Source organism: Pelodiscus sinensis, chromosome 14 (assembly GCF_052426305.1).
Source record: "Pelodiscus sinensis isolate ZL-2025 chromosome 14, ASM5242630v1, whole genome shotgun sequence".
NCBI lineage: Eukaryota > Metazoa > Chordata > Testudines > Trionychidae > Pelodiscus > Pelodiscus sinensis.
The window spans coordinates 38430619-38456151 of NC_143065.1; the positions used below are offsets into that span (position 1 = coordinate 38430619).

General features: G+C 46.0%; 1 protein-coding gene across 3 annotated transcripts in view; it reads right to left on the reverse strand.

Annotated features, from left to right (window-relative positions):
* ADAMTS17 (ADAM metallopeptidase with thrombospondin type 1 motif 17) overlaps positions 1-25533 on the reverse strand; it is a 323015-nt gene that overhangs the window by 34440 nt on the left and 263042 nt on the right. For all 3 annotated transcript variants that reach the window (XM_075896952.2, XM_075896951.2, XM_075896953.2), the window contains one exon: positions 6076-6280. In XM_075896952.2, coding sequence (XP_075753067.1) covers positions 6076-6280 — 205 coding nt within the window. The remainder of the gene's footprint in view (positions 1-6075; positions 6281-25533) is intronic.

Sequence of the window (25533 nt, forward strand, 5' to 3'; positions counted from 1 at the left end):
TACGCACACAGGAAAATGTGAGCATCATATCACTACCCAAGTTGAAGGAAGATTGAGAACTTTTGTTTTGTCTGAGAATTTGCTAGGACCTCAGCGCCTCGCCTCACCTCCTGTCGGGTTGCACCCTGGAGGAGGGCAGGGTGGTGTCCTAATTCCAAGATGGAGAAACATTGCTTTAGATCACCACCTTTTCGACCAAGAGGCAATGGAAGTGGGGGCATTGTCAAGCCCATTTAAATTGTACCTATACACAGCAGCATGTGTGTTGTTCTTTCCTGCTGCAGCAATGGTTACATGCCCGTTTCCACGGAACGCCCGCAGGGGACAGGTGGGTAGAAAAATGTTCTACGTCCCGACTGAGATAACAACGAACCCTCTCTTGAGCGTCAAGTTCTCCCCCTCAGGGATTGGTGAGGAAGAGACAGTTGACTTGACACTGAATAAATAGTGGAGCTATGAAATACCCTGAGAGGCGTTTTGAGCCTATTCCAAGAGGTTTCTCCTCTCAGGGGGTCTCCACTGGAAACATGCATCAGCTTGATATGTTACATCAAATGGACAAAGCTCAGCATGCCTGTCTCGCTGTTTTAAAAATACAATCCAGGCGGTTTTGACCTGCTGGCCTTGTTAAGGACATGAATGACAAGTGTTTATGAGTTGGCAGGCTAACAGACATGCCTTTAAATACTTCACAGTGCACTACAAAGTGACTTCTTTAAAATCTGGGAAACCTTCCACTTAATTTACTGTGTGCTGCTCATTGCGTGACCTTCTTATGGAAGTTACGTCTTTATAATGAACACGATCATCGAATTCCACAAGCTACTGGGATAAATTCCTTCAGGCTGCAGCGACTCAAGCTGTGTTTCTCTAGCTGTGTACCCACAAGCAATGGATTGATGCAGAATGTTCTGAACTCTCAAACAGTGTCCCTGACTGAGCTAGAAGATTTCATAAGGCGACAGGATGAATTCCTCAAGGTCTCATCACGTATTTAACCCCTTTAATCATCCAATCTGCTAAAACTGAGGCAAGCTACAGCAGAAGTATGAAATATCCTGTGAGGTCTTCTGAGCATATTTCAAGAGGCTTCTCCTTTCCTTTTCACAATGTAAAAGATCTCACAGTAGAAAGCATGTTGGAAAAACACTAAGCATTTATTTGCCTGAGGCTGTAAGTCATCCACAAATCTGCACCACATTCACTTTCAAATAGGCAACAAAACAGCGTTGGAAAAAAGAGATTCCAGTCTGTGATCAGAGGCTCTGTAGTGGTGCCACTGCTGGTACATTTCAACCACTTCATGAACAAGTTCATTCCTCTACTCAACTCCTCTGACCTTTGAGAATAGTTTTTTAGTACATGGATTTTACAAAGACTCTACAGAAACCATTTGCAACTAGGGAATGTCCATATTACATCAGAAGGCCGGATACATCTTTAGTTTATTAACAAACCCCCGACCAAACCTCATAAGATTTTATAAAGAAATGGGACAAAAGTCAAGAGACAACTCCATCGACAAACGTTGCAAGAATCCTGGTTCCCAAGAAGCGGCCTTGGCCTTTGTGCCATACCAGCTCAATCACCAGAGAATTCAAAGACTTGCTTGGGAAAGCTTCCAGGACCTGCTTCCTGATTGGCCACATGATCTTGACCCTGGTTGGATGGTAGCCAAATATAAACTTCTGGCTTCCTTTCTGGCCTTGTCTGAGCAACAACCTTTTGCCTGGTATTTGCTTCTATTTGCACCCTTTTGTTTTGTCAGAGTTTGCCATGGCCTCACAGCTCCTCTCTGTGACCCATCTTGACTTTGCCTTGCTGCCTCTTCAGATCCTGCCTTACTACCTCACCAGACCCTGCTAGCTGCATCTGTGTCTTCTCCATGAATTGGACCTGCTAGCTATTGGACCACTTGCTACTTATCTGGCCGGCATTTTGGCCTGCCTGACCCAGGAGTGTTACACATTGCATTACAGGCCTCTTAAGTTACGTCTAGACTGTGTTGCTCTTTTGGCTACCAGAAGTAGCCTGAAATAGCAACCCCATGTCTTTAAAAGTGCCCACTATTTCAGGAAATAGAGGGCACGCCATTCCAGAGACCCTGTAACCCTTGTTCCATGAGGGTTAAGGGATTTGTCAGAATAGTGCCTTATTTTGAAATTTGTAGACAGCACCAAATTTCAAAATAAGCTCTTTCAATTTAGACTCAGAATAAGCTACGCAATTTGCATAGCACAAATTGTGTAGCTTATTCTGACAGAAAGGTGCTGTCTAGGTGCATCCTTAGAAGAAGCAAATCAGCCTATTTTTCTACAGATACTATCCCAGCTCCTGAAGAGTAGAAACTTTCACCTTCTGTAACTACTCTCTATTCGGAGTCATTAAAAATGGGTTGAGCAAGACTTTATCCAAATAATTCCAAGCGCTTGGCATTAAAAAGGACATTTTTTTCTCCCCCACAGTGAAGACTGTCTTGGATTTAGCTTTGAGAACATATTTTTTCATTGGAGACCAGACTTTGACATGCACTTTATTCCATTTTTTCCCCTTTGGAGCCAAAAGAACAAAATAATGTATGTGAAAATTGGTTTATAAAATGATATCACCATTGTGATATTGTGGGTTTTCCCCCACAACTTCAGTTTCAAATGTTAAGGATTTAATTGCTTTCCAGCCAAGAAAGGTTTATGGATATAAAATGTGCTCAGACTGATACAATATGAAATTGTCTTTCTTGAGTCAATATGGCCTATACGATTGCAAAAGCTTGTCTTGAAAAAGAACTTCAAAAACCAATTGGCTGGCACTGAATAATCTAGAGCCCAAAACTCTGGAGGAATGTATTAAAGGAAAAATAAATCTCTCACTTTCGGATAATGTAAAAAAATACAGATTTGTCATGAAGCTGTTTAGTTGACTTTTGCTCTGATGAATCCCTCATGTAGCTCAAATTACATTCATTTAACCAAAGAAAGAGGCAATCACTCTTCTAATTGGGAAATGGATTGGTGACAAAAGACTACACACAAGTAGTTTATGAGCTTTGCCCATCTGAAACAGGCAAGAGTTTCAGGAAGCCACAGTGACAACAGTACCGTACACAAACGAGCCTTTCTACAACGTAGCGGATCTAGAAGCAGGTTTCCCCATAAAAATAAAAAGAATGGATAATCCGAAATGATGATGTAGAAAGAACTACAGGTTGAACCTCCTAAATCCGGGACGCTCTGGTCCAGCAACATCTGTGCTCCGGCAGGATCACAGATGTTGCTGGACCAGAAAGCCCCGGTGCTCGGGAGTGAGAGTCAGTTGGGAGTCCAATGGCGGGAGAGCCCCACCATCAGGACTGGTGAGCACCGGCCTTGGGTGCCTCATCTGGGTGTGGCACCTGCTAGGCAGCCACAGAGCTCCAACCCTAGCGGGCAGCCACAGGGCCCCATCCCCGGCAAGCCCCGGCTGGGCGAGACAGAAGCAGGGCCGTGGTGTCTGGGGAGCTCAGTCCCCCGACAGCCTCAGCCAGATGACAGAAGTAGGCCAGAGCTAAGCCCCAAGCCCTGTAGCAGCAGGGCTGGAGCGGAGCCAGCAAGAGGGAGGGGCAGTGACCTGGGAGGCCGGTGGCGGGGAATGTCCCCTGATCCAGCAAATTCCCTCATTCGGGACCGGTCAGGGCCCGAGGGTGCTGGGCCAGGGAAGTCCAACCTGTTTAAGACATTCCAAAATCCCTAAAACTTTGCTTCTTCCATTGGGGAATGGGAAAAAAAGATGAAAAGATTTGGAAGAAAAGAGTTTCAAGCACCAGCGAATGTAGATAGCGTCCTGCTGAATGGTACAATAACATGCTCTTCTGGAACTTGGGAATATTATCTCGGGTGTTGGATATTTCCTGACTACAACTGAACAACACTTAATCCCTGTGAAAAAAACACCCACTGTCCCTGTAACACAGCTGGGATCCTGAAGTTCTAGGAGTGTAAACACAGTTGTTAGATCATTATTTTCCCAGTTACTTGATACCGCAATAAAAACAAAACAAAACAAAGTAAGTTGTGCGAAACAAGGGCCGATAAAAAGCATCCTAGTGCCCCGGGGCTGGACCTGCCCTGTAACACAACCATTCTGGAGTTATGCCCGTAAAGCCACACGTGCAATGGCCAAAGGGAAATGAACTTTTTATCATTGATGATGAGTCTCACAGGTATTATGTCAACACTCACACTCCAGTCGCGTTGGGAATGTTAACGATGGCCATGAAACATATTCTGACCAACTTGGCTAGGGGCCTCACTGGAGAGCACGAGATGATGAAGCAAACTACCACGTGCCCTTTGCAGGCCAGGAATTAGTTTGACGATTACCGGGAAAGTACTGACTCAACCAAAATGGAGGCTTGTATCTCTTGTAGACGCCTGCGCCAGCAAATGAAGATCTGCCACCCGTCAGTCAGTCTCTTCTCCTTTCCCAGCCCTGAAAACCTGGGCATTGTTGGGCTGCTTTTATAAGGCATTTCAATCATAGCAGATTTTATCTGAGAGCAAAGTCAGAGCTTGCCAAGTAAAAAAATCAGTACAAGACTCCTCGCCCTCCCCCAGCATAACAGCCATGTCAGTTTGTGTTTGCTCCATCCCTGGCAAATGCTGCATGCACAGATACACATTTTCGTATTAGAAGATGGCAGGTTCAGAAACTGGTGCACACAAATCGGCAGGGTTAATTTCAGAAGTTGGCCTGAGGCCTATCTGAAATGTGGCCGTATGGGCCAGGCCATACCCTGCTGGATATGAAGCCCGACAATTATCAGTACAGATCTGCCACAATTTCATTGCCATTGTCTGATATGTTGGAAATCAATACAAGATCATCAAACCTCTTCTTTGATGTCCCCAATCCAAAATGAATCTAATTCACAGCCCATCTCTCAGGGCACGAGCCACTTAGCAATGAAGGTGTGAGTAAGCAGACACCCTGCACTACCTTTTAATCTAGCCAGTGCATGTAACAAGGACTCGGGAAGACATGGCAGACGGACTTCAGTGCAGGCTAGCAACCCCATATGAACCCGGAGGGCTTGCTCTGGAGTTGTTTCGGATTATTTTAATTCGGTAATTAGTGGTTCTGTTCTTCATTCACTGCTAATGTTGCAATGCTATTGTTATTTTGCTATTGAATTCTAAGGGCCAGGAGGGGGTTTTATTGGACACGTCAATTCTTTCCGATGTCTGTTCTCCTTGAAAGCTGCAGCCTCGAGAGTGTTTATTCCTACATCATAGCACATGGCCCAGCCTAATTCCTATCAATTCATGTGTAAAACAAGAGGGCAATATTTCTAGTATAAAAATGGAATATCTTCATGGCCTCATTGGATTTTTTTGGTCACATTTTATATTAAGGAACCATTTCTAAATAGTTTATACCATGTCTGATAAGCGATTAACAGACATTTTAGGACAAGGCGAAGTTCATCGCTCTACCTTGTTAGACTCCTCTAGGTTCACAGGGTGCTTATAACCCTCTGTAACGTGCTACTCATGCCTGTGACACGCCTGCACGTCTATTAATAATTTATTAACCATTTACAAACTCTTTATAAATGCAGTAGTTTGTGTTTATGGGATCCTAACTAGCTAGTGTCAGAAGAGTCTCAAAGATCTAGTGATCCAGCACATCCTCCAACACACAACTCCTTGCCAGATGGCTTATCAGATATTAATTTCAAAAGACACTTGATTGGAGCGGTTGAAGTCCTCCTCCCAGGTCACTGAGCTGCTTCTCCTGGGTGGCCGTGATTGCAGATTGGAAAGATACACACAATACAGCTGGGTTTATAACACCTACTGCAATAATTCATGGGTAGGGAAAGAACTGCTCAGCGCCCTCAGCTCTTCTGCATGCCTAATCATACAGACTGGTCACGGATCTGCTAGTCACTGAGCATTCTGGCCTCCATCCAGCAAAGCACGGAGGCATGTGCTTAACTTTAAGTATTTTACTGACTCAGGGCAAGAGAACTCGGTATCTGTCTGGATCAAGAGATTTTAGGGAGAGCTCTGATTTCCCCCTCAGACCATATCTTACCTTGGACCATTCTGATGCCTCCCATATCGAAAGGCAGTCCTGGCCTTCACAGCTTTGTATTGGTGTGGGTTTGTTGCCAAGGCAGTAGAAGTCTCTGGTGTTAACATAGGTGCCATTCTGCAGCTGGTAAACACAAGTCACTTCCCGGTGCTGGATGCCTTTCTCACAGGTGGCAGAGCAAGAGCTCCAAGGGCCTGCCACCCACCTGTCAAGAAAACCAAGAAGAAACATCAAAAAGACCTGGTGGAATCCTGCACTGTGCTTATCCCTTGGGAACAGGAGCAGTCTGAGGCCGGCTGCAGCAGCTGGCACCCTAGGTGGGGCGGCACAATCAGCACCCTTGCCTGCACGGCCGTCAATGGTTGTGATGTCACCACGGAGCATCCCGTGATGTCATCATCGGGCGCTCAGGCCAGCGGCACCCTAGGCAGCTGCCTAGCTCACCTAGGCTCACGGGCCATCCCTGCTTGGGAACGCTGACTACGGGCCTCCTGTTCTGGGCCTGTGAATGTGGCAGTGGCTTCTGTGAACTAGCTGCATCATAACCATGGACCTTCTTGGGTTGAATTGGGTGGGGACTGGAAAGTGCCTTGCAGGACAATGATTCTAATTCACTCAGGATTGCTTTGAAGAGAATACAAAACTTGTGCGCAAAAACCCCTCTCCTCTGGTCAGGGCTGCCTTGCACATAATGCTTCTTTAGAACAGCACACAAGCAAACTGTTGGCGTAACGGCAGGTCCGTATGCAGGAATTTCTGTGTGTGTGTGTGTGTGTGTGTGTGTGTGTGTGTGTGTGTGTGTGTGTACACAGCAATTTAAAAAATAACGGAGTTCAAAATAGTTATGCAATGAGAGATTAATGACACATTTAAGTGGAAACAGTGATTGGTAAAAAGAGTTCGTTATAATGTACTAAAAATGTATGCAGTAATAAAGGTTTTATAGAAATTACCTTCTGGGATTATGGCGGACAGCACCATGCCCCCCTCCACTCCCTCGGCCACCTCTGCCTGCTGCTGCTCTACCTGCTCGGTGAGGCCAGTGCTGGGTGAGTGTGGGCTGGGCTTCTGGTCAGCGGGGTCGGGCATAGGCTCGCTCCTCGCGGGTAAGGAGCACCATTCCCTCGGCCCTGCCTTGGTGCCCCCATCCTCGCCCGCCCATCCCCCCACAACACAGCACTCTCCCATCCCCCTCACACAGAGGTTCCCAAACTTTCTGGCCTGTGGCCCACCTGGCTCAATGCAAACCTTTCCGTGGACCACCAGTTGCTAATGGAAACTCGGCATTATTTACATTACGATACCTGAGCCGTTTTGCTAGCGCTGCAGCTAGGGAGAGCAGTTTAATTTAACCAGTAAGAGAGGAAGTATTAAATTATTAAACACATTAAGAGCTTTAACTTTTTCATGTTAGTTTTTCAAACTTCATTTTAAATAAAGTAAAATATTACTTCACGTCCAACACAAAGGTTCCCATGTTTTCTTTACTTATGGCAGGGCAGGGGAACCTTTTTTGGGTTGGGGACCACTGACCCACAGAAAAATCAGTTGGGGACCACACACGTGAGAAGCAAAGAAATCCTCCAAAACTCCCAACCCTCACGGATGTGGCCCCTGAGATACCTCACTCCTCTGGTGCTACAGCCCCATGGGGCAAGAAGGAGGGACAGGTAGGACTGAGGTTCAGGGATTCCCATGGGCTGGATTTACTCTTTTGGGGGTTTGAGGTTCGTGGACTTTGTGGACTGTCCAGGTTCTGGGGTGGGGACAAAAATGAGGGGTTCAATGTGTGAGACAGGGCTGCCAGTGAGTGGAATAGGGATAGGGGTGGAGGATCTGGTCAGGTGTGTGTGTGTGTGTGTGTGTGTGTGTAGGAGGGGGTGAGGGTATGAGATCTGGGTGGGAGATAGGATGCAGGAGCAGGCAGGGAGTAGGATGTCTGGCCAGAGGGGAGGGGGCAAGAGCAAGGGAAGGTGCAGTGTGTGGGGCCAAGAGGAAGGGTGCAGGAACAAGGGTGGATTCAAGAGCAAGGTGGGGGTAGGGTGTCTGGCAAGGGGGGAGGGTGCAGGAACAGGCTGGGGATGGGGTGTCTGGCCAAGAAGGAGGGTGCAGGAGCAGACTGGGGGTAGGGTGTGTGGCCAAAAGGGAGAGTGCAGGAATAGGCAGGGGATGGGATTTCAGGCTGGGGCGGGAGGAGGGTGCAGGAATGGACTGGAGGTGCAGGATTTCGGCGGGAGTGCGGTGCAGGAGCACAGTAGGGGTGGGGGGCCTGGGCATGAAGGGGCAGGGTGCTCTTACTTGCTTTTGTGCCCCACGCCTCTCCCAGGCATCATGTCTCAGGCACAGCATCCTGCTGCTCCCATTGGCTGGATTCTGGCCAATAGGAGCAGCCGGGAAATCCTCCAGGAAGCATATCAAGTGCACTGTTGTTTTGCCAGCTGGGGAAGGAAGAGGAGGAGCAGCAGTGCGCAGAATCCTTCTGGCAATGCTTCTTCCCCAGGACGCGGATCTGGCAGGGAGGAGTGGGGATCCTCCTTCTTCCCCCAAGGGGAAGCCAGCACTGGTCCTCCAACCTCCCTCTCCCCTGCGCTAGCTGGAGAGCTAGCTGGAGAGCTAGAGAGCTTCCCTGCGCTAGCTGGAGACCACAGTTTGAGAACCACCGCCCTAACAGAGCTCCTTCTGCTTATTTGAGGACTATGGGGGAGAGGGGATGCGTTCACATCCCTCCTGCATGCAGGCCTCAACTGTGTCATTTTGAGCTCATCTTTTCACGTGTGAAGTAAATATGTTGCTCTCCATCACTCTGTGGCTGGCTGGTGGTTTAACAAGGGCACTCTTTGTGTTTTGAAATTCAAGGCATATGTGGGCCTTAAAAATGATGGCTAACAAACAAGATTCCTCTGATTGGCAAATCCAACCTTAAACAACCATCCAAGAGACAAGCAGCCTTTAAAAATACAAGGTGACATTGATAAAAGAGCTCTCATGAGAGCGATTTAAAGCACCTGTCTGTGGTTTGAATGTTCCAGTTTGGACGAGTTTGCTCCCTTATGCCCTTTCATTTTCTGTCTGGGAAGAATCCGGTTTAGAAGGTGAGCAGAAAGGATGCTTTATACAATACACACAAAGCATCCATCTTACAGCTTCCTGCAATCTGTCATTGAGGAAGATGTTCTCTGTAATTACAGTAATTCCTGGACAAAGTGAAAGACTGGAACTGTAGCTCTGTGTGTGAGCACAGGAAAGCAATCATCTTTGCTCCTCTGGGAAGTTAGCCTTCCAGGCTATTATTTAGGACTGTCATCTAGATTAACATCCTTAATCAAATAAATCTTTCCCTTGTCACGTGAACCTGAGTTACTGAACACTGGGCTCATCTGTTGTGGCTCACATAGGTAAGAAACTTTCTCGGAGGCAAAAAATCTGTTTGGCAGAAAGGCCAAGAGTGGAAGCACAGATGCCTAGTTAAGAGTAAGACTTGAAAACAGGCTGTCTAAGGATTTGTGTCTCCAAAAGGAATCAACACTGCAAAAAATTCAAATGTTACTGTTCGGGGGAGACAGCCCATAAAACATAAAAAATATAATTGTCATGTGTAATCTATTATATATTTTGATGAGTTTGTTTGTTTGTGGATTTGTTTGTGAAAAATAAAGTCATACATCACAATTAGCTGCAGATACCAAATTTTTGCATACATAATCCTGCCATTTAAATTAGCTGAATGCACAACTTTTTAAACCGCAATATGCTGGGTGAAAGGCTTAAACAATTATTTTTGGTTTTCATCAGAAAAAAGTCAAGACCATTAGGATTAGAGTTCATAAAAAATATTTGCTAACAAAATTAAAATCGAGTTGCCTATTCAACTGTCATTTTAGGGCAAAGAACATTTTTACTGTTACAAATCACAAAACCATTCAAATTAGACACGGAAAGAGTAATGGGAGCTTTGCGAGTTTCTGATTCAAATTTACTATGTATGGTAATTACTCAATAAAATGAATAATGTTTGAAGTAGAAATCCTACAAATTTAAAACTGTTCTTTTACTTCCCTTTTGCAAGGCCATTAATAAAATGTTCTATGACATCTATTTAATTGCTTGAACCTTCCTGTAAGTGTAATTGACGTAAAATGACTTTATCCGGTCAACGCATGGGCCTCACCTGCTAGTTCTCATTAATTCATCTGCAGGCTGTTATTAGGGATGTAAAAATGCATTTAAAAATATAACTGTGTAACCGCTAACAATTACAGCTGTATACTGCAGAGCCTATAAAGCCTCCGGCTACTGGTCCCACGCCAGGGAGGAGGCTTTGCTGCTGTGCCTGCTCCCAGGGAAGCATCGCTGTGGGCTGTAACCTGCCAGCCTGCGGCAGGGTGGGGAGTGGGGGTGGTCAGGCAGGGGCTGTTCCCGAGGGCCCTGTGGTGCTGAAGCAGGCCCCTGCCTGGGGTGGGTGTGGAGCGGGTTAACTAGCTTCGCCCATTAAGAGTGAGGCTTACCCGTTAACCTTTTGCACCCCTATCCGTTACCATTGCTAACATAGGTCTATAGTGCTGACGATCACGTCTGCAGTGAAGGCAGAAGCCAGCTGGGGGGAGAACGGGATGGGCAACATGGTCACAGCTTTGCCAGTTGTCCTGTGCACAACAGGGACATACATTTTTGTGTGTTAAGGCGGCTGACACCTTCATTCACTTTGGTGACCACCACAGTATTCCCGGGGGCAATGCCGTGCTAAGTCACGAAACATTTTGCACACAGTATTTTAAAATCCTGCAAAATTCTTCAAGCTCCATTTGTCAGTAAACTCATTCAGAGGCTCCACCAGGGCAGTGGGGAGTGCAGGCTGCCCACATGTGGGAGATCACCCTGCAGCCCGCCCACCTCCTAACCCCAGGACATGGGCTCAGTGGTGAGACAGCACCAGACGCTGACACAGGACAAGGCTCAGGCCTGCTCTGGGGCTTTGCCCCTCGCTGGCAGGGGCACCGGGTGGGGGGCAGGCAGAATCCAAGTGTGGAGAGGCTCAGTGTGCGTGGGGGATTACCCAGGCGTGTGGTGAGTGGATTCTGTGTGGGACAATTTGAGTGCAGGCAGCTTGGGGAGGGAGTTAAGTGTGGGGGAATCTGGGTGCTTGAAGAGGCTTGAAGGGTGGGTACAGCTGAGTACAGCTAGTTGGGGAACAGCAGTGTGGGGGCCTGCATATGGGGGCTCAGGATGATGCAAGGAGTGGGGGTCATCAGGATGGGGGTGTGAGTGCAGGGAGTTCAGTGGCGGTGGAGAGGGGTGGCAGGTGCAGGGGCTGAGGTTCAGTGGGTGGGGTGCTGCCATGGAAGGCTTGGGAGGTTCTGGATGTACCGGGTGAGGGCTGGCAGGGACGTCTGGGTTGGGAGGCCCGGACACACAGGGGTTGGGTGGATGGAGGAGCAGCTCCCCGGTTAATGACCCCGCCACCCACAGCTGAGAAGCCAGGGTGGCAGGAAGCAAGGGAGGAGGCTGAGATTCCTGCAGCTGGGGGGAACGTTCTGACACTGTCCCAGCCCAGCCAGGACTAGCAGCTGATCCAGCTAAAGGCAGGAGTCTCTGGCTGGGTGGCCCCAGCCCTGCAGAGTTGTATTCTCTGCCAGCTGCTCTGGGTGCTTGAAAAGCTGTATCTGCAATGCTGGGGAATGGTGCACGATTGGTCTTGCAGCTTCCCTATCAAAGGTATTTCCCCCCAGGAGTAACAGCAGCTAGAAAACACTGAAAGGGCTTTTATATTTTTCAGGGGAGGGGAGTAGTTGGGTGCATCCCAGCATCTGACTGCTTGGCATTTTGGATCTGGAGTGCGATAAGGCCAACTGTAATCTAATAGGGGGACAAAAGACCAACACATCCGGTTTATCCGGGGAGGATCCGACATCCACTGATGTTAACAAAAAGTTTCCTATTGACTTCAAAGCCAGCTGGCATGGGGCCTATAGGAGCAGAATGTGCAGGTGGCCTGTCCGGTCCCAAGCGCTGCTCCCCAAAGGGATGGATAGAAAGAAAATTATTTGTGCTTTGTTCATTTAAAGTAGCCACAGGATTGGGAATGGCTGCACTGAATACGCACAGGAGCACTGTAGTCACTAGAGCTACTGGCAAAGGGAAGCAAAAAAAGGGGAATGACAGCAAAGGAGAAAGCCGAAGATAAAAATACATTCTTGGCAGAAGCTGCTCTGAGTAGCTTTCTTTGTAGGATGGGCAGTGAGTGTCCTGCCAGGTATTCCTGAAATGCCTCAAACAATCAGATTATGATCTTCTTCTAAGGAAAAGAAAGGAGTTTTTAATCTAGGTTTTCCCTTGCTCTGACAAGGTGTTGAAAGTCCCGTCAGTGGACTCTTTAGGCATCATTCTAACAGAGACATAACAGCGAGTGATAGGAAACAATAAATGCCATTGGGAGAAGATGAATAGTCACATAGGACTTGATCCAAAGACCACTGAAGTCAATAGAAAGCCCTTGGGATCCTTTCATACATTTAATATTTCAAATGTGGCCCCTGGGCAAAGAGAGACTTAACAGTGTCTCTCTAAGGCTACGTCTATACTGCACCCTTCTTCTGCAAAAACCTATGCAAATGAAGCGCGGAGCAGAATATTGCTGCACTTCATTTGCATAATTAATTAGGGGCTGTTTTTACGCAAGAGGCTTTTGCGCAAAAAGGAGCGGTGTAGACAGCTCCTTTTCCTGCAAAACCCCCTCTTGCGCAAGAGCCGTTCTTCCTGAAAAAATGAGGCAAAAATCTATTCTGTCACAGAAGGGCAGGGCCTAGAATAGCTCTGAGAGAGATTCCAGGGGAGGTGAGGCATTTCCTTCAAGGTAATGAGTAATTTTCTCAATGGGTCCTTGAGAGAAGCCCTCAGTTCCTCCACATCCCTGTTCTATTCTGAACTGCCCCCTGAAACAGGTGATGCCTGCAACTCAGTAAAGGCCGGGCTTGGCCGGGGAGGTGCAACTGTCAAATTTCAGATTTTTTTTTTTTTTTTTTTTTTGCTAATTTCAAGTTAAGTTTTTATTTTGGTAATTTTTGCTGGTGTGGTTTCATTGCCAGGTTGATCACAAACACCTTAGAAAGCAAAACTAGGAGATTTTGACCAGCTTTTTACAGTAGGCAACAATGCCATATTTCTTATCAGTTTGTCCTTCACCTTAGTACTTGCTGGCATGTTCTTTTCCTTCATGCTGTGGCTGCCAGCATGCCCCAGACAGAGTATAACTAAGACAATGTCTTCAATCTCCAGTACAGCAAGTGATCTTCTGGCATTTGATTTAGCAGGTTTAGTTAATACCTGCTAAATCAAATACTGAGGGCATCTGCATTTGGCACTGCTACTCCTAGCAGTTGTAAGGAGTAAGAAAACTTACAGGAGCATTTACTCCTATTGGCCTCCCACTGTGAAGACGGTGCCAAGCTCAGCTTAAGGTAAGTCGACTCCAGTTACGTATTTTACATAGCTGGAGTTGGATACATTAACCCAACCTTCAAGGTCTACACTAGACAGCGGCCAACAATGCACTTCTTCAATACCATCTGCATGTTTTGTTACTCTTTAAGGTGCTGCTAGACTATTAGTTGTTTTTTAAGTTTTCCCAGTTACAGACTAACTTGGCTACCTCTCTGAAGATTTCAAAGATAAAGGGTCATTTTTAAAAGATCGAAAACATAAAAATGGCAACAGCAAACTGAACTGTCCATTCCAGGTCCAAAAGGTGCAAACACATTCCCAAAGGAATACAAACTTCATAATAGTGCCACTGACTAATGAATTTCAACTGATTATATCACCACAATCTATTATTAAGACCACCTGAGTAGCTTTTGTATATGCGGCTTCTTTTTAAAAGATCATTAAAGCATAAATGGATTACATAATTTTATTACAACAACAGTACTCTCCTCTTCTAGAGCACTTTCTCTTCAAGAATCTCAAATGAATTAAGCCTCACTACCTCTGTCACCCTTTTGTGATCCTAGGAAGAATCTGCACTGCCGTTTTGTAAATGAAGAAACTGAGGCACAGATCGTTGTTATAAAAATTCCTTCTCCAATGATCTAAAAAGCAACATCTTGGTGCCTAGGGAGAGTAAGAGAACATAAGAACGGCCATACAGGGTCAGATGAAAGGTCCATCTAGCCCAGTAGCCTGTCTTCCAATAGTGGCCAATACCAGGTGTCCTAGGGGGAATGAACAGAAGAACAGGGAAATCATCAAGTGATCCCTCCCCTGTAAGCCATGCCAGCTTCTGACAAACCGAGGTTAGGGACACTACTCCTGCCCATCCTGTTTAGTAGCCGTTGATGGACCTACCCTCCATGAATTGATCTAGCTCTTTTTGAACCCTGTTAAAGTCCTGGTCTTCACCACATCCTTAAGAGGGAATGCTATAAGCAGTGCAGAAACAGTTAGCTGAAAGTGATCCTATGAACTGTCCCTAAGTGCAAAAATGAGCCATGTACACCTATTCTGACACTGCTGCCATCAGCAGCAATCGGTTCCAATACTGAAATGAACCAATCCTGCACTCCTGAGCTTTCAGCATCCATCTAGTTCTAGCCACAGCGTGAACTGGACCAGAGTCAGGAAGTTTGGATTTGGATTCAAACATCTTCAAAGTTCAGGGACCGTTGGAATGAGGCTTTGGTTTGGCCCCATTTTAGAGTTTTTAAAGTAAAGCCGGGGGGTCCTGGGGCTCTTGTACATTTCAGAAGCAGGGAGCGCAGGGCCAACAGGGGACTGTTTGAGTCCCCAGCTCGCCCCGTGCTTCCCGCAACACTTCTGCTTTGGAAATGTAGCAAGAGCCCTTGCTACATTTCAAAGGTGGAAGCACCACCAGTGCCCTGCTGCGCCCCTGCCCCTTCTCCCCAGAGACGGTGCTGGGGGGAACCAGCTTTTAAGTCAGCTCCCCCCAGCACTGGATCCTGCTCCCCCCTTGCTGCCTCTCTCTCTGAGAGAGAGAGAGAGAGAGAGAGAGAGAGAGAGAGAGAGAGAGAGAGGCAGCGGGGGTGGGGGGAAGCAGGGCAACTAGTTGAGTCACTAGTCGACTATCTGATAAGCATCTGACTCATCACTTACATCCCTACTCTGGGCACTTCAAAAAAAACCCAAAAAACGAACAACAACCAGTTTTCTGAGGGCTGTGTTCAAAACAGGGTACCTCTCAGCCTACATAAAGGTGGCAGAACGGAACCCTTTCAATGCAAAATCCTATACCTAAATTTTCAACACTATGCAGATTGCTCCACCACTGGGTAAAAAATAATACTTAGCTCTTACCTAGCAGTTGTCATCCAGAGATTCCAAAGTGCTGTACCCAGAAGATAGGTGTCACTGTCCCCATTGTACAGACATGGAAACAGAAGAACAGGGAGAGAAGCAACATGCCCAAGACCATCCAGAAAGCAGTGGAAGAGAGTCAGGGCACATTGTCTGCCCTAATCCTATCTAAGGTAGCAAACTTTTTTATTTTTCTAAAGGAGCCAGCGTGCCAGCCATACTCTCTAAGACCAGCATATGCAGTAACAATCTGTAATACAAGACATTTCTTGGGACAACCATAAACTCTGGGAAGCAGCACAATCCAGAGATACAGTATGTAATTAATGGCGGTACTTAGTCAAACAAGCACCAGATCCCTATAAAAAGTTACATTGGGTAAACCTACGATAAAATATTCATGTCATTCCTTTCACTGCAGAGAAAGATTAACACACCCTGATGAAACAAAGCCAAAGCAGATGCCAAGCAGATGTTCTTTCTGTAAACCCACTGAGAGCCACTAAGAAGCAACAATTAGTCTAACTATGGCTCTCAGCAAATTATGTACCCAAGAATTTTAGTTGCTTATTTATTGTGGTGCCAAAGCTAGGGATTCTGGTTCAACAATACAGTACTTGGACTGTAGAATCCTTGGACTGCAGCAGTAACCATATTCTGGGTTCAATTTGTGGGAACTCTGACATGAAAACAGATTGATGATTTCTGCTGCAAATTCATCAGCTGCTAAAATTTATGCACCAACTTCAGATGTGGTGAAAGCAGGTGCATTTCCATTGAAACCAATGGAGCTGCATCCACTCCCATCAACTCTGAATATGGTCCATTAACCCTGACCAGTTTAAAAAAAAGATTCAGTTTTATTTCTGATTTTCTGGACACAAGAGGTAATGATATAATGTGCCAAACAAGAAAAGAGAGATAACTACAGGAAACCCCCGGAAGTGCGACTACCCGAGTAACATTTCCCTGCACTTACAACCATTTTTGTAAGTGTGGAAGGGGCTGAAACACCTCGACATACGTCCTAAGCACACATTTATGTCAGCGCACGGCACCTATCGTAAATGAGGGTTCGAGTTACGACGCCCCGGTCTTGCGACACTTTCCCGGGAACCAATCATGTCACAAGTCGGGGGCCGCCTGTACAACATTTCACACATGTAAATTGTTACATGTAACCAGGTTACTGGTCCCTCTAAATCTGGGTTGTCCAACATGCTAGCCACTAGCCACATGTGATTATTTGGCCCGTTGAGTGTAGCTAGTTCGCTATAGCAGTAGCCACTATAGTGATTATTTTCTTTGTTATATTCTTGCTGAGATACTTTGCAGTATTCCTCCATTAATGTCTAAAACTCATTCTCTGTGGGCAGCTAATAACCTACTTCCTTTAGCCTATGCTTCCATAAACCACCATTGTTTCTTCAAAATAATATTGTGAGGCTTAACTCTTTAAGGTTTCCAAAGCACTTTATGATCTGAGAGACTCTTAAGTAAATGTGAAATATCATATGAGAAAAACCAGCATCTGCATTCTCGCTAGGTTTGGTACAATTAGAAGGATTATCAAAACGTGTGCTTTAGGGCACAAGACTGGGTTAAGAAGATATTTCTCCCATGGAAAATTACTAGTAGATGAATTATGTCAGTTTTATGCCTTCCTTTGTAACATCCTCATTGGGCACTGTCAGAAATAGGATTCAAGAAATGAAGAACCACTGGTCTGTTTTAATGTGGCAAGTCCTAGAATAGCTGCCTTTGGCATTTCTCGTTGTATAAGCATGCTGGTTCTTCATCCTCTCCAGAGGTGTTTTTAATTTAGATTTTACATCCACCTCACAGTTGCTGGATAATGAATACATCACTACAGCACCTTGCTGGGTTTGGAGATTCCAGATTGAACTGGCTAATTGATCATAATGAAAATATCACTGTTAGACACCACTTTTGTGGCAAGATCCTTGTTAAGAGTTTTGAGGGAGGATCAAAAGGAGCTCTTCTAGACAAAAGCCCTGTGTGTAATATTGACAAGTCCAGATACCAATCCAATGTCCTTTAAAATCAGTCATCCAGAATAATTTCTAGTGTGCATGACACCGAACAGAAGCAACAAGAGTGTGGCTCCCGATTGGACTGATCGGAGCCAGAGTGGAAATACAAAGGATTGTGTCCTTATCGATAAGAGAATTGATTAAATATGAAGATTGCTGCCAGTTTCTTACTTGTTAAAAGAATGTGAAGGACTCAATTTGCATAATCACCATCAGCAACAGATTGCCCAATAAGTAGTGTCTTCCTGCACCAAACAAAACAAGTGACATACAACATAGCATTCCTGTATAGTTGTTATTAAATTACAAACCAGACATGATTCCTTTCCTGGAGTCATTAAACCCAATGCACATACCCGTATGCACCTTCAGGATGAGCTTTTTTTTAAAATGTAGACTTTTGCTTATCAAATGCTCTAATTTCAAACAATCAGGAGAGACCTATGTTATTAAGTTGGCCAGCTGCGTCCATCAAATATAGCCTTTGTCTTCCAGTATCTAAGCCTGTAACATAATCTCAGCGATTGCTTGACACTGTAGCCCTTTTATATTCATTTTTTCCCCCTTTTGGGTGATAACAATCTTCAGTTAAAGATGGGAGTGCTATAGACAGTCACTTGAGAGCCTCTACCCCGTTTCCAATAAGGCCTGCATTATTTCTGTGAGAAAAACTCATCTCGCTCACAATCCTAGGGAGGGTTTTGTTGACGGGGGTTTTTGTTAAGAGTACTGTAGACGAGAGGTTTGTGAGCTGGATGCTTAAATCAAAAGCTGATTCTGTTTAGAACAAGGGGTTTCAAACTCGCAGCCCGTGGTCCATCCCTGGCAGGAGCAATTGCACAATTCAGCCTTGGACTCCCAGCAGACAGGGGTGGGGCAGGCCCTGTCTGTTACCAGCCGGAAGCCCTGCCCCCTTCCTGCCATTGCCCCGCCCTCTCCCCCATGGCACCCCATCCATGAAGACAAGCTTCGCTGGGAGATGGAGCCACGAGTGAGCAAAGCACCGCGGAGCAGGTGCACTTGCTCAGTGCGCTCTGTTTCCCTTGAAGCTCCTGCCTGCGCATGGTGCTAGGCCTCGCTCGCAATCCCCCAAACTGTATCCTGGGGTGCTATGTGGGGGGAGGGGGAAGGGCAATGGCAGGAAGGAGCACATGGAGGCTGGCAACATACAGCCACCCCCTCCCGGCCTGCTGGGAGTCCTAGGCCAATTGTGCAATCTCTCTGTCTGGGGATGGCTGGCAGGCCGGGAATGTCAGACCCCTGGGTTTCGATGTTGGAGTTTTAAGCAAAGATATTAACCTACCGAATGGCAAGGGTGTTATGTCTGCAGATTCTGAAAGGCCAAGTGCCATCGGAGCAGGGCGGCCCTGCAACCTGAGTAGAGGGATGTCTTACATCTCTGCCCCTTGAGTCTTCCTCACCCTCTGACCTCTGACTGTCTCTTCTGAGGAGTTGGGAGGTTCTTTGTCTAATCTGCTTTGGCAACATTTGTCTGACAGGCCCCTGGAGCCAACTTTAAACTCGCTGTGGAGGATCAGATGATTATTTGATCTTTCTAGAGCCTGGATTAGTCATTACCTTTGAAATAGCTGTTCTGCCTTCTTGTTCGTATGCGAAATGCCCAGGTTCCTTTGGGAGGTGAGGGGGAGAAACTTGTGTGTACAGTATTTTATACTGAAATCTAGGAAAGCTGAATGTTTGCCTGAACTATTAATGACTGCAAAACTTACAGTCAAAGATCTGGACAAGAGGCAATGAAAGATGTCAACCAATGTTGGGAAGAAGTGAGAAAGTGGGGTAAGGCGACAAAAAGAATATGAGGTTACTTTTCATTGATTCATGCTAAAGTTTAAGGCCAGAAGGACCATTAGAACATCTAGTCTAATCTGCTGTATATCATAGGCCATGACATTTCACTCTCTTACTTGTCTTGAGCCCTGCATAGGCTGGTTATGTGCATATCTGAATTGTTCCACTAAATGTATGTATGTAAGCAAACAGACATAAATGAGTATGTAGCTGCGCGCTATATGGCACACCTGAAACTGTTCTTTGGATCAAGTGCCACATGCCGTCAAAATAATCAGGTGAACCTTGATTCTGGTAACAGGTTGTGCCACACCCAGTCCCTAAAAGCATAGGGAATAAAAAATACCAGGAATCTAGTAGAATAATACAGCTGCTGATGTCTAAAGCGGGACTCCAAGACTAACATTCCTGTCTGATTGCCTTTATAAACAGCACGCAGTAATTTTCCAGTACAGTAGTCATTCTGCTAACACACTTGCCAGCTCTCACTAGGCAGGTTTCTTTTCTCTTTAGCGACTGACATTGTGACAGATTTTGTTATTTTCCCAGAGAGTACGGGGTCAATAACACCGACTAATTTACAGGGGTGTTGGGGGTCTTATTTCCCACTACAACAGTGGCAGCTTCTCTGCCACACCAGAAGAGAATGTCAGTGTTACCACATGGGGGGAATGCGCCCCCTTTTTGCCACCCCATTGGGGTGGGGTGGGCGGGAGAAAAGCGAGATTTGGAGGGGAGGAGAGGCACTGCAGAGGATGGCCTCCCCGCTTTTAGGAAGATTCTGTCACCTCTGCCACCAGATTTATTTCACACTCAATTATCCCTGGCCACATGCATCCCGCCCCCCCCACCACAGGGGGCTAGTGTCGAGAGACCCCTCCAACCTGCAGGAAGGCAGGGGTCTTTGGCAGTGTGGGAGTGAATTTCCCCCCATAATGAAACATGTTCTGTTCTCCTGCCAATCTTCCCTTGGGGATTAGGTTTGAAGCTCAGCCCATGGAGACTCAAGCCATGCAGGGATACATAGATCATTTTGCCTTTGTGATGCTTAACTGTGGTGACATGAAGTTGTATTTTATAGAGGGGTTTACAATTAGCCCGAGTCTTATCCCAAAGCAAACCGGGGAGCATCCCATGACTTTGTGTGCTGTAGAACGCTGAACGTGTTTTATCTCCAGCCAGTCATCCTACATGATTTGGCGTAAATGTATCTAGTACTAGCCAAGAAAGTCCATCTACTCCTATTTGCCCCCTCCCCCCATATTTTTTTAGCAAGAACTGATATTTTGCAGTGTGGATTCATAATGTCAAACCACTAACCTTTAATAACAAGCCCTGAACTCCACCTACAGGCCCAGAAATTGCTCCCTTACTCCCATTTATAGCAGTGCCTCACCAGTCATGCAACTTATGCCAGATTTTTTTTTGGTTTTCCTCTGAAAAATTAGATATTTGCCAATGGACACTGGCCTCAACAGACTTGCAATGGACTTAATGTTACTATGACTCCTTCTAGTGGTTGGACTATAAAGCAACGTATAACAAATGCATGTGCTGAAAAAAAAAACCCCCTCAGATATGCTCACAGGAATAAATTACATACACATGGATGACCAGGGCTACAGTCCTCATCTTATGCTCCAAAATTACCGGCTTTTGATCTAAAGGAGAATGACTGTAGATGGTTATAGCAGCAGGTCCCTTCTTCTTCCAATGGGCCAGCCACTTGAAGGTTGCATTATCCACTCATACATTTATAGCTCAAACATTACGTACATATGGTCTGAAAGTATTAGTTCTATAAACTATTCTATTCTATAGACTCCAATTCTACCGTTCTGTATTCCCTTCAAAATTAGCTCTATTATAGTGGAAGTTGTGTTTTTGTCGGTACAGGTTGAACCTCACTAGTCTGACACACTCCGGTCTGGGAACATCCGTAATCCAGCATGATTTCAGTTAGCTACATGTCCACTTATGTAGACAAGTTTTCTGTAACCCTGTGAAGTTTGTTTACACCAACCAGTCCCGACTCTCAGTGTTCCGAGCTATTATGTAATTCTAATTTACCCATAAATGTCTCCTAAGAGCCCAGTAAGCAGTGGACGTTGGGTAATGCTGCTAGACAACATTGACCTCCTGTGGTTCAGCAAGCACTGCTCAATTTTCAAGGGTGCTGGGCTAGAGAGTTCAACTTGTAGTTACATTACAACATTTCAAGTAAGACTTCCAGGAGCACATTGTTTAGAAGGGATCTACTCTTTTATTCCAGTGCAATCTTTCTTTTCAGAAACTCTTGCACGCTTCAGAAACCAAATCTTTCTCTGATAAATCTATTCAGGGATGACAGGCCGGGCTAACAACTGTAGAGCTATTGGGCAGAGACAGCTTGTCACTCTTGACAAGAGAAAAAGTCTGAGCACTCTCGTGAAACAGTCTGCACCATCACTGGTACCTCCAACTGGGAGGTTTGCACACAAAGTGGGTACTGCTGGTTGCTGCCCTCTTGCGTGAAGTTGTGCAGAGCTCTCTCCCTCCACACCTTAACCCTTCTCAGTCCTCCTTTTCTGCCTTGCTAGTGTAAAACAGGAAACAAAGCAAGACAAGACTCTGGGGAAAGAGAATTTGAGGTGGGACAGGCTGATGGGGTGGAACAAAGAGAAGACTTAGAGATGATATGATTAGAGTTCAAGTGCTTTCACAGGCAGAATCTTTCAGATCCTAAAGGGCCCTTTAATCTGGCAGAAGGTGGCATGACAAGAACCAAAGATTAAATGTTAAAGCAGGCAAATTCCAATTAGAAATAAGTCAGAAATTTTTAACAGCGAGGGTGCTTAGCCACTAGAACAAACCACCAAAGGAACTGGTGGACTCTCCATCTTTTGTCTCCAAACCAAGATTGGATGCCTTACTGGAAGATATACTTTCGTCAAGCATTCTGTTAGCTCAATACAGCAATTACTGAGAGAATTTCGTTGGCCTGTATTATACAGAAAGTCAGACTAGATGGCCTAATGATCCCTCCGGGTCTTAAAATCTGTGAATGTACGAAACCAACTCTATTCCAGTTACATTCCAGTGATGACATGACTTTTGTATATAGAGTTTATAAATCATACGATGAGCCTCCAAAATAATATTCATAAGCAATAACACAAAAAGCAAGTACTTACATTAACGAATCAATTTAACTGTCCTTATGCATTTCTAATGTATGCTCACAAGCGTAACTATCCATTCTATACAGCATCTAAGGATAAATATTGCTTTTCTAACTTCTAATGCAGGTTTGGCTCTCTAGGTTTTAGACCACGTTCACCATGGTTCCATCTGAGCATCCATCTTCTTTGAGAAATGCTATGAGGTTTATTCGCTGCTCCTTTGCTGGGGGAAAGGGAGTGACCCACTGTAGTTCAACTGCTCTCTGGCGGTGAGGCACTGCACTGTTCAGTATCTTCCCCAGCCTACAACTGCACATGTGGGACAATCAGCCACAGCATCCCCTCTTTCCCATCTAGCAGATGCAGGCCATTGAGATAGCTTGGCCTTGCTCATGAAGGGCTCAGACAAGGAACAAGAATCCTAAACTTGATCTGGTATTGTACAGGGAAGCACTGTAGGGCTTGGAGCATCAGTGTAATATGTTCCCATCAGGCACACTTGCTTAGGGGAAGCTACCACATGTTGGACTAGGGATGTAAAAGTTCTGTTTAATGGTTAAACTGCCCTGGGTTGCCAGTAGCTCGTGGGGGCTAGTGGGGCCAGTGCCACCACCAGCTTGTGAAGCCAGGAGCCTGCAAGGGCCGAAAGCCCGTGGTGGCCAGGAGCTGACGCGACCAGGAGTGCGTGTGGGCAAGAGGCCAGCGAGGCGGGAACCCTAGGGGCTGGCAGTCCTTGGGGGCTGCGATCCCACAGAGCTCAGTTACCCATGCAGTTAATAGTTTTAGAAGTTTTTTACATCCCTAGCTTGAACCTGCTGTGACTTGTGTGGCATCTGCTGTCAGGTCCAGCTAGCTGAGTTTTCCTACAGTCTGCAACACCACAGTATCTGAGCCATATATAGGCTAGCCCCGAAGCCGTGACTGCAGCTTGGTTTAGTCTCCTACCGCATCTAGCCGTAGATGAAAGATGACGTTTTTGGCTGCTGTTGCTATCTAGCTGCCCAGGAGCAGCAACAAATCCAACGGTTTCCTTCAAGAACTGAACATCTACTAAGCTGTCTACCCTCCAACCCAAGATAACCCTGCTTGTATGTAGGCCAACGCAAGTCCTGGCCTTATTGATTCTGGTACTGTTAGGGGAGAGTAGTTTTAATGATCACAGACCCTGACCATGAATGCAAGTGTGTGGCCACTGGCCAACCTGTGTTTTCAATAATAACCGCTGATGTGATCTGTGATTTCTTAGCTTCATGCCAATGCCAATGCCGGGTTTTCCTATATATTTATTCTGCTGTTCAGTATATTGGAAGCAACCCGCATGCAAGAATTCAGATTCCATATGCTTACTGCAGGGTTTTGAAAGAAATATCTATAGGCCCAGGCAGAGGATTAGAAAAAAGAGGTGCTAATAGGGTGTAGTTGGGGCAGGAAAGGAAGCAATAAATCATTTAATGGAAAAAGAAGGTCAAGAAACAGATGAAAAAGAGGCATTTTTAATAGGTGAAAGAGTAACACTAATAAAGAATGAAAGATCCTTTTATCTGTGCCGGTTTCAACAATTTTTTAAAATGTCTTCTATTCTTTGACATTTAATTTGAAAATGCAGTGTGTCAAACTCCTCATTCGGGATTTCATTGCACCTTTTACAGATGCTGTACTGGAGTTGCTGGGTTCCAACCTCCTCCCGGGCTGTGTGGAATTACTGCCCCTGGCCCTACTCCATTTGTTTCTCCCAAGAGGTGGCTGCATTTCAAAGGGATGTAATTTGCAAAGCACCATGGGATTGTTTTGCAAGAAAGATATTATTGTTAGTACAGGTTGGACCTCCTTGCTCCAGCAGCCGTGGGACCTGACCAGCCCCACATGAAGGAATTTACCAGACAAGGGGAGGTCCCCTACCACCAGCTCCCCCCCTCCCCCCCAGCTCGTTGCTGGCTCAGTTTCACACCCTGGCTGGTCACCCTCCCACCAGGCTGCCTGCTGCTGGCCCAGGCTTCCCTGCTGGTCTGTTGGGCTGCTGTGGTCCCAGCCCCCTGCTGAGCTGCTGCAATTTGGTGACCCTACTGGGGTGCTGCAAAGCGGTGGCCATGGCTTCCTTACCGGGCTGCCATGCCCCATCTCCCCAGCCGGGCTGCTGCTGCCCTGGCCTTGGCCCCTCTGCTGAGGCTGCAAACCCCGCTCCCTTGCCAGGCTGCTACCAGCCCCACTGGGCTCCCAGGCCTCCTGCTGCCCAATTCCCAGCCACTGACATTCGAAGTCAGGGTCAGGAACATCCACGGCTAGAAACCCTGTGCAACTTCAATCAAAAGCAACGGGGAGAAAAAAGATTTGCTACAAAAAAGAAGCCATTGTTCCTTTCTATATTCCAGTCTAGAGTGGCGTGCCCAGCGGAAATGGGAAAGCACCTTACTGTAACAAGATGCTATAACAATTTAACTTGAAACCCTAAAACTAATTCAGGGCTCATAAAGAAAAAGCATTGACATGGTAAAAGAGAATGGGTTTTTTTAAGATGTTCTTGGTCAGAGACTATGCTAAGCATGCATTTCTAATAGCTGGGTGGGCAAACACAAGTGGAAATTTCAATTCTACAGAGGCACAGAGAATGTGCTTCTGCAAATGTTTCCAGTCAAAAGCATGTGAAGTGTGAAAGTGTGGTCTACATGGAGCGAAAGAGAGTATGTGGTCTGTCACATCATCAGCTGGAGTTTGTGGCCTTCCTGGGTATTAAGCACATGTGGTGTTTGTTGCCATGGCTCTGACAAAATGGACTGATGAGAACATCCATGTCTCGCTAAACTGCTTCTGAGGTTAAGCTGTGCTTAACTGTGCTTATAAGTTGCCTTTTAATTCCAGACAGAAAAACAACTCTCCTGGAAGAACATTAAGGGGCTAAACAAGTGAGGCAATGTGAACGTACCACGATAACAGCCCTTTCTCAGCAGCATGGGAGCGTATGATTTAACTCCATCCTTAACTCAGCCCATCGTTATTGCTCAGTATTTTTATAGAGCTGTGAATGTACAAGGTGGGGAAGAGAAGGCGCAGAACGATATGCGCACTAGGGATGTAAGTGACTAGTGAACTAGTCGACTATCCGATGAGCAAATGCTTATCGGATAGTTAAC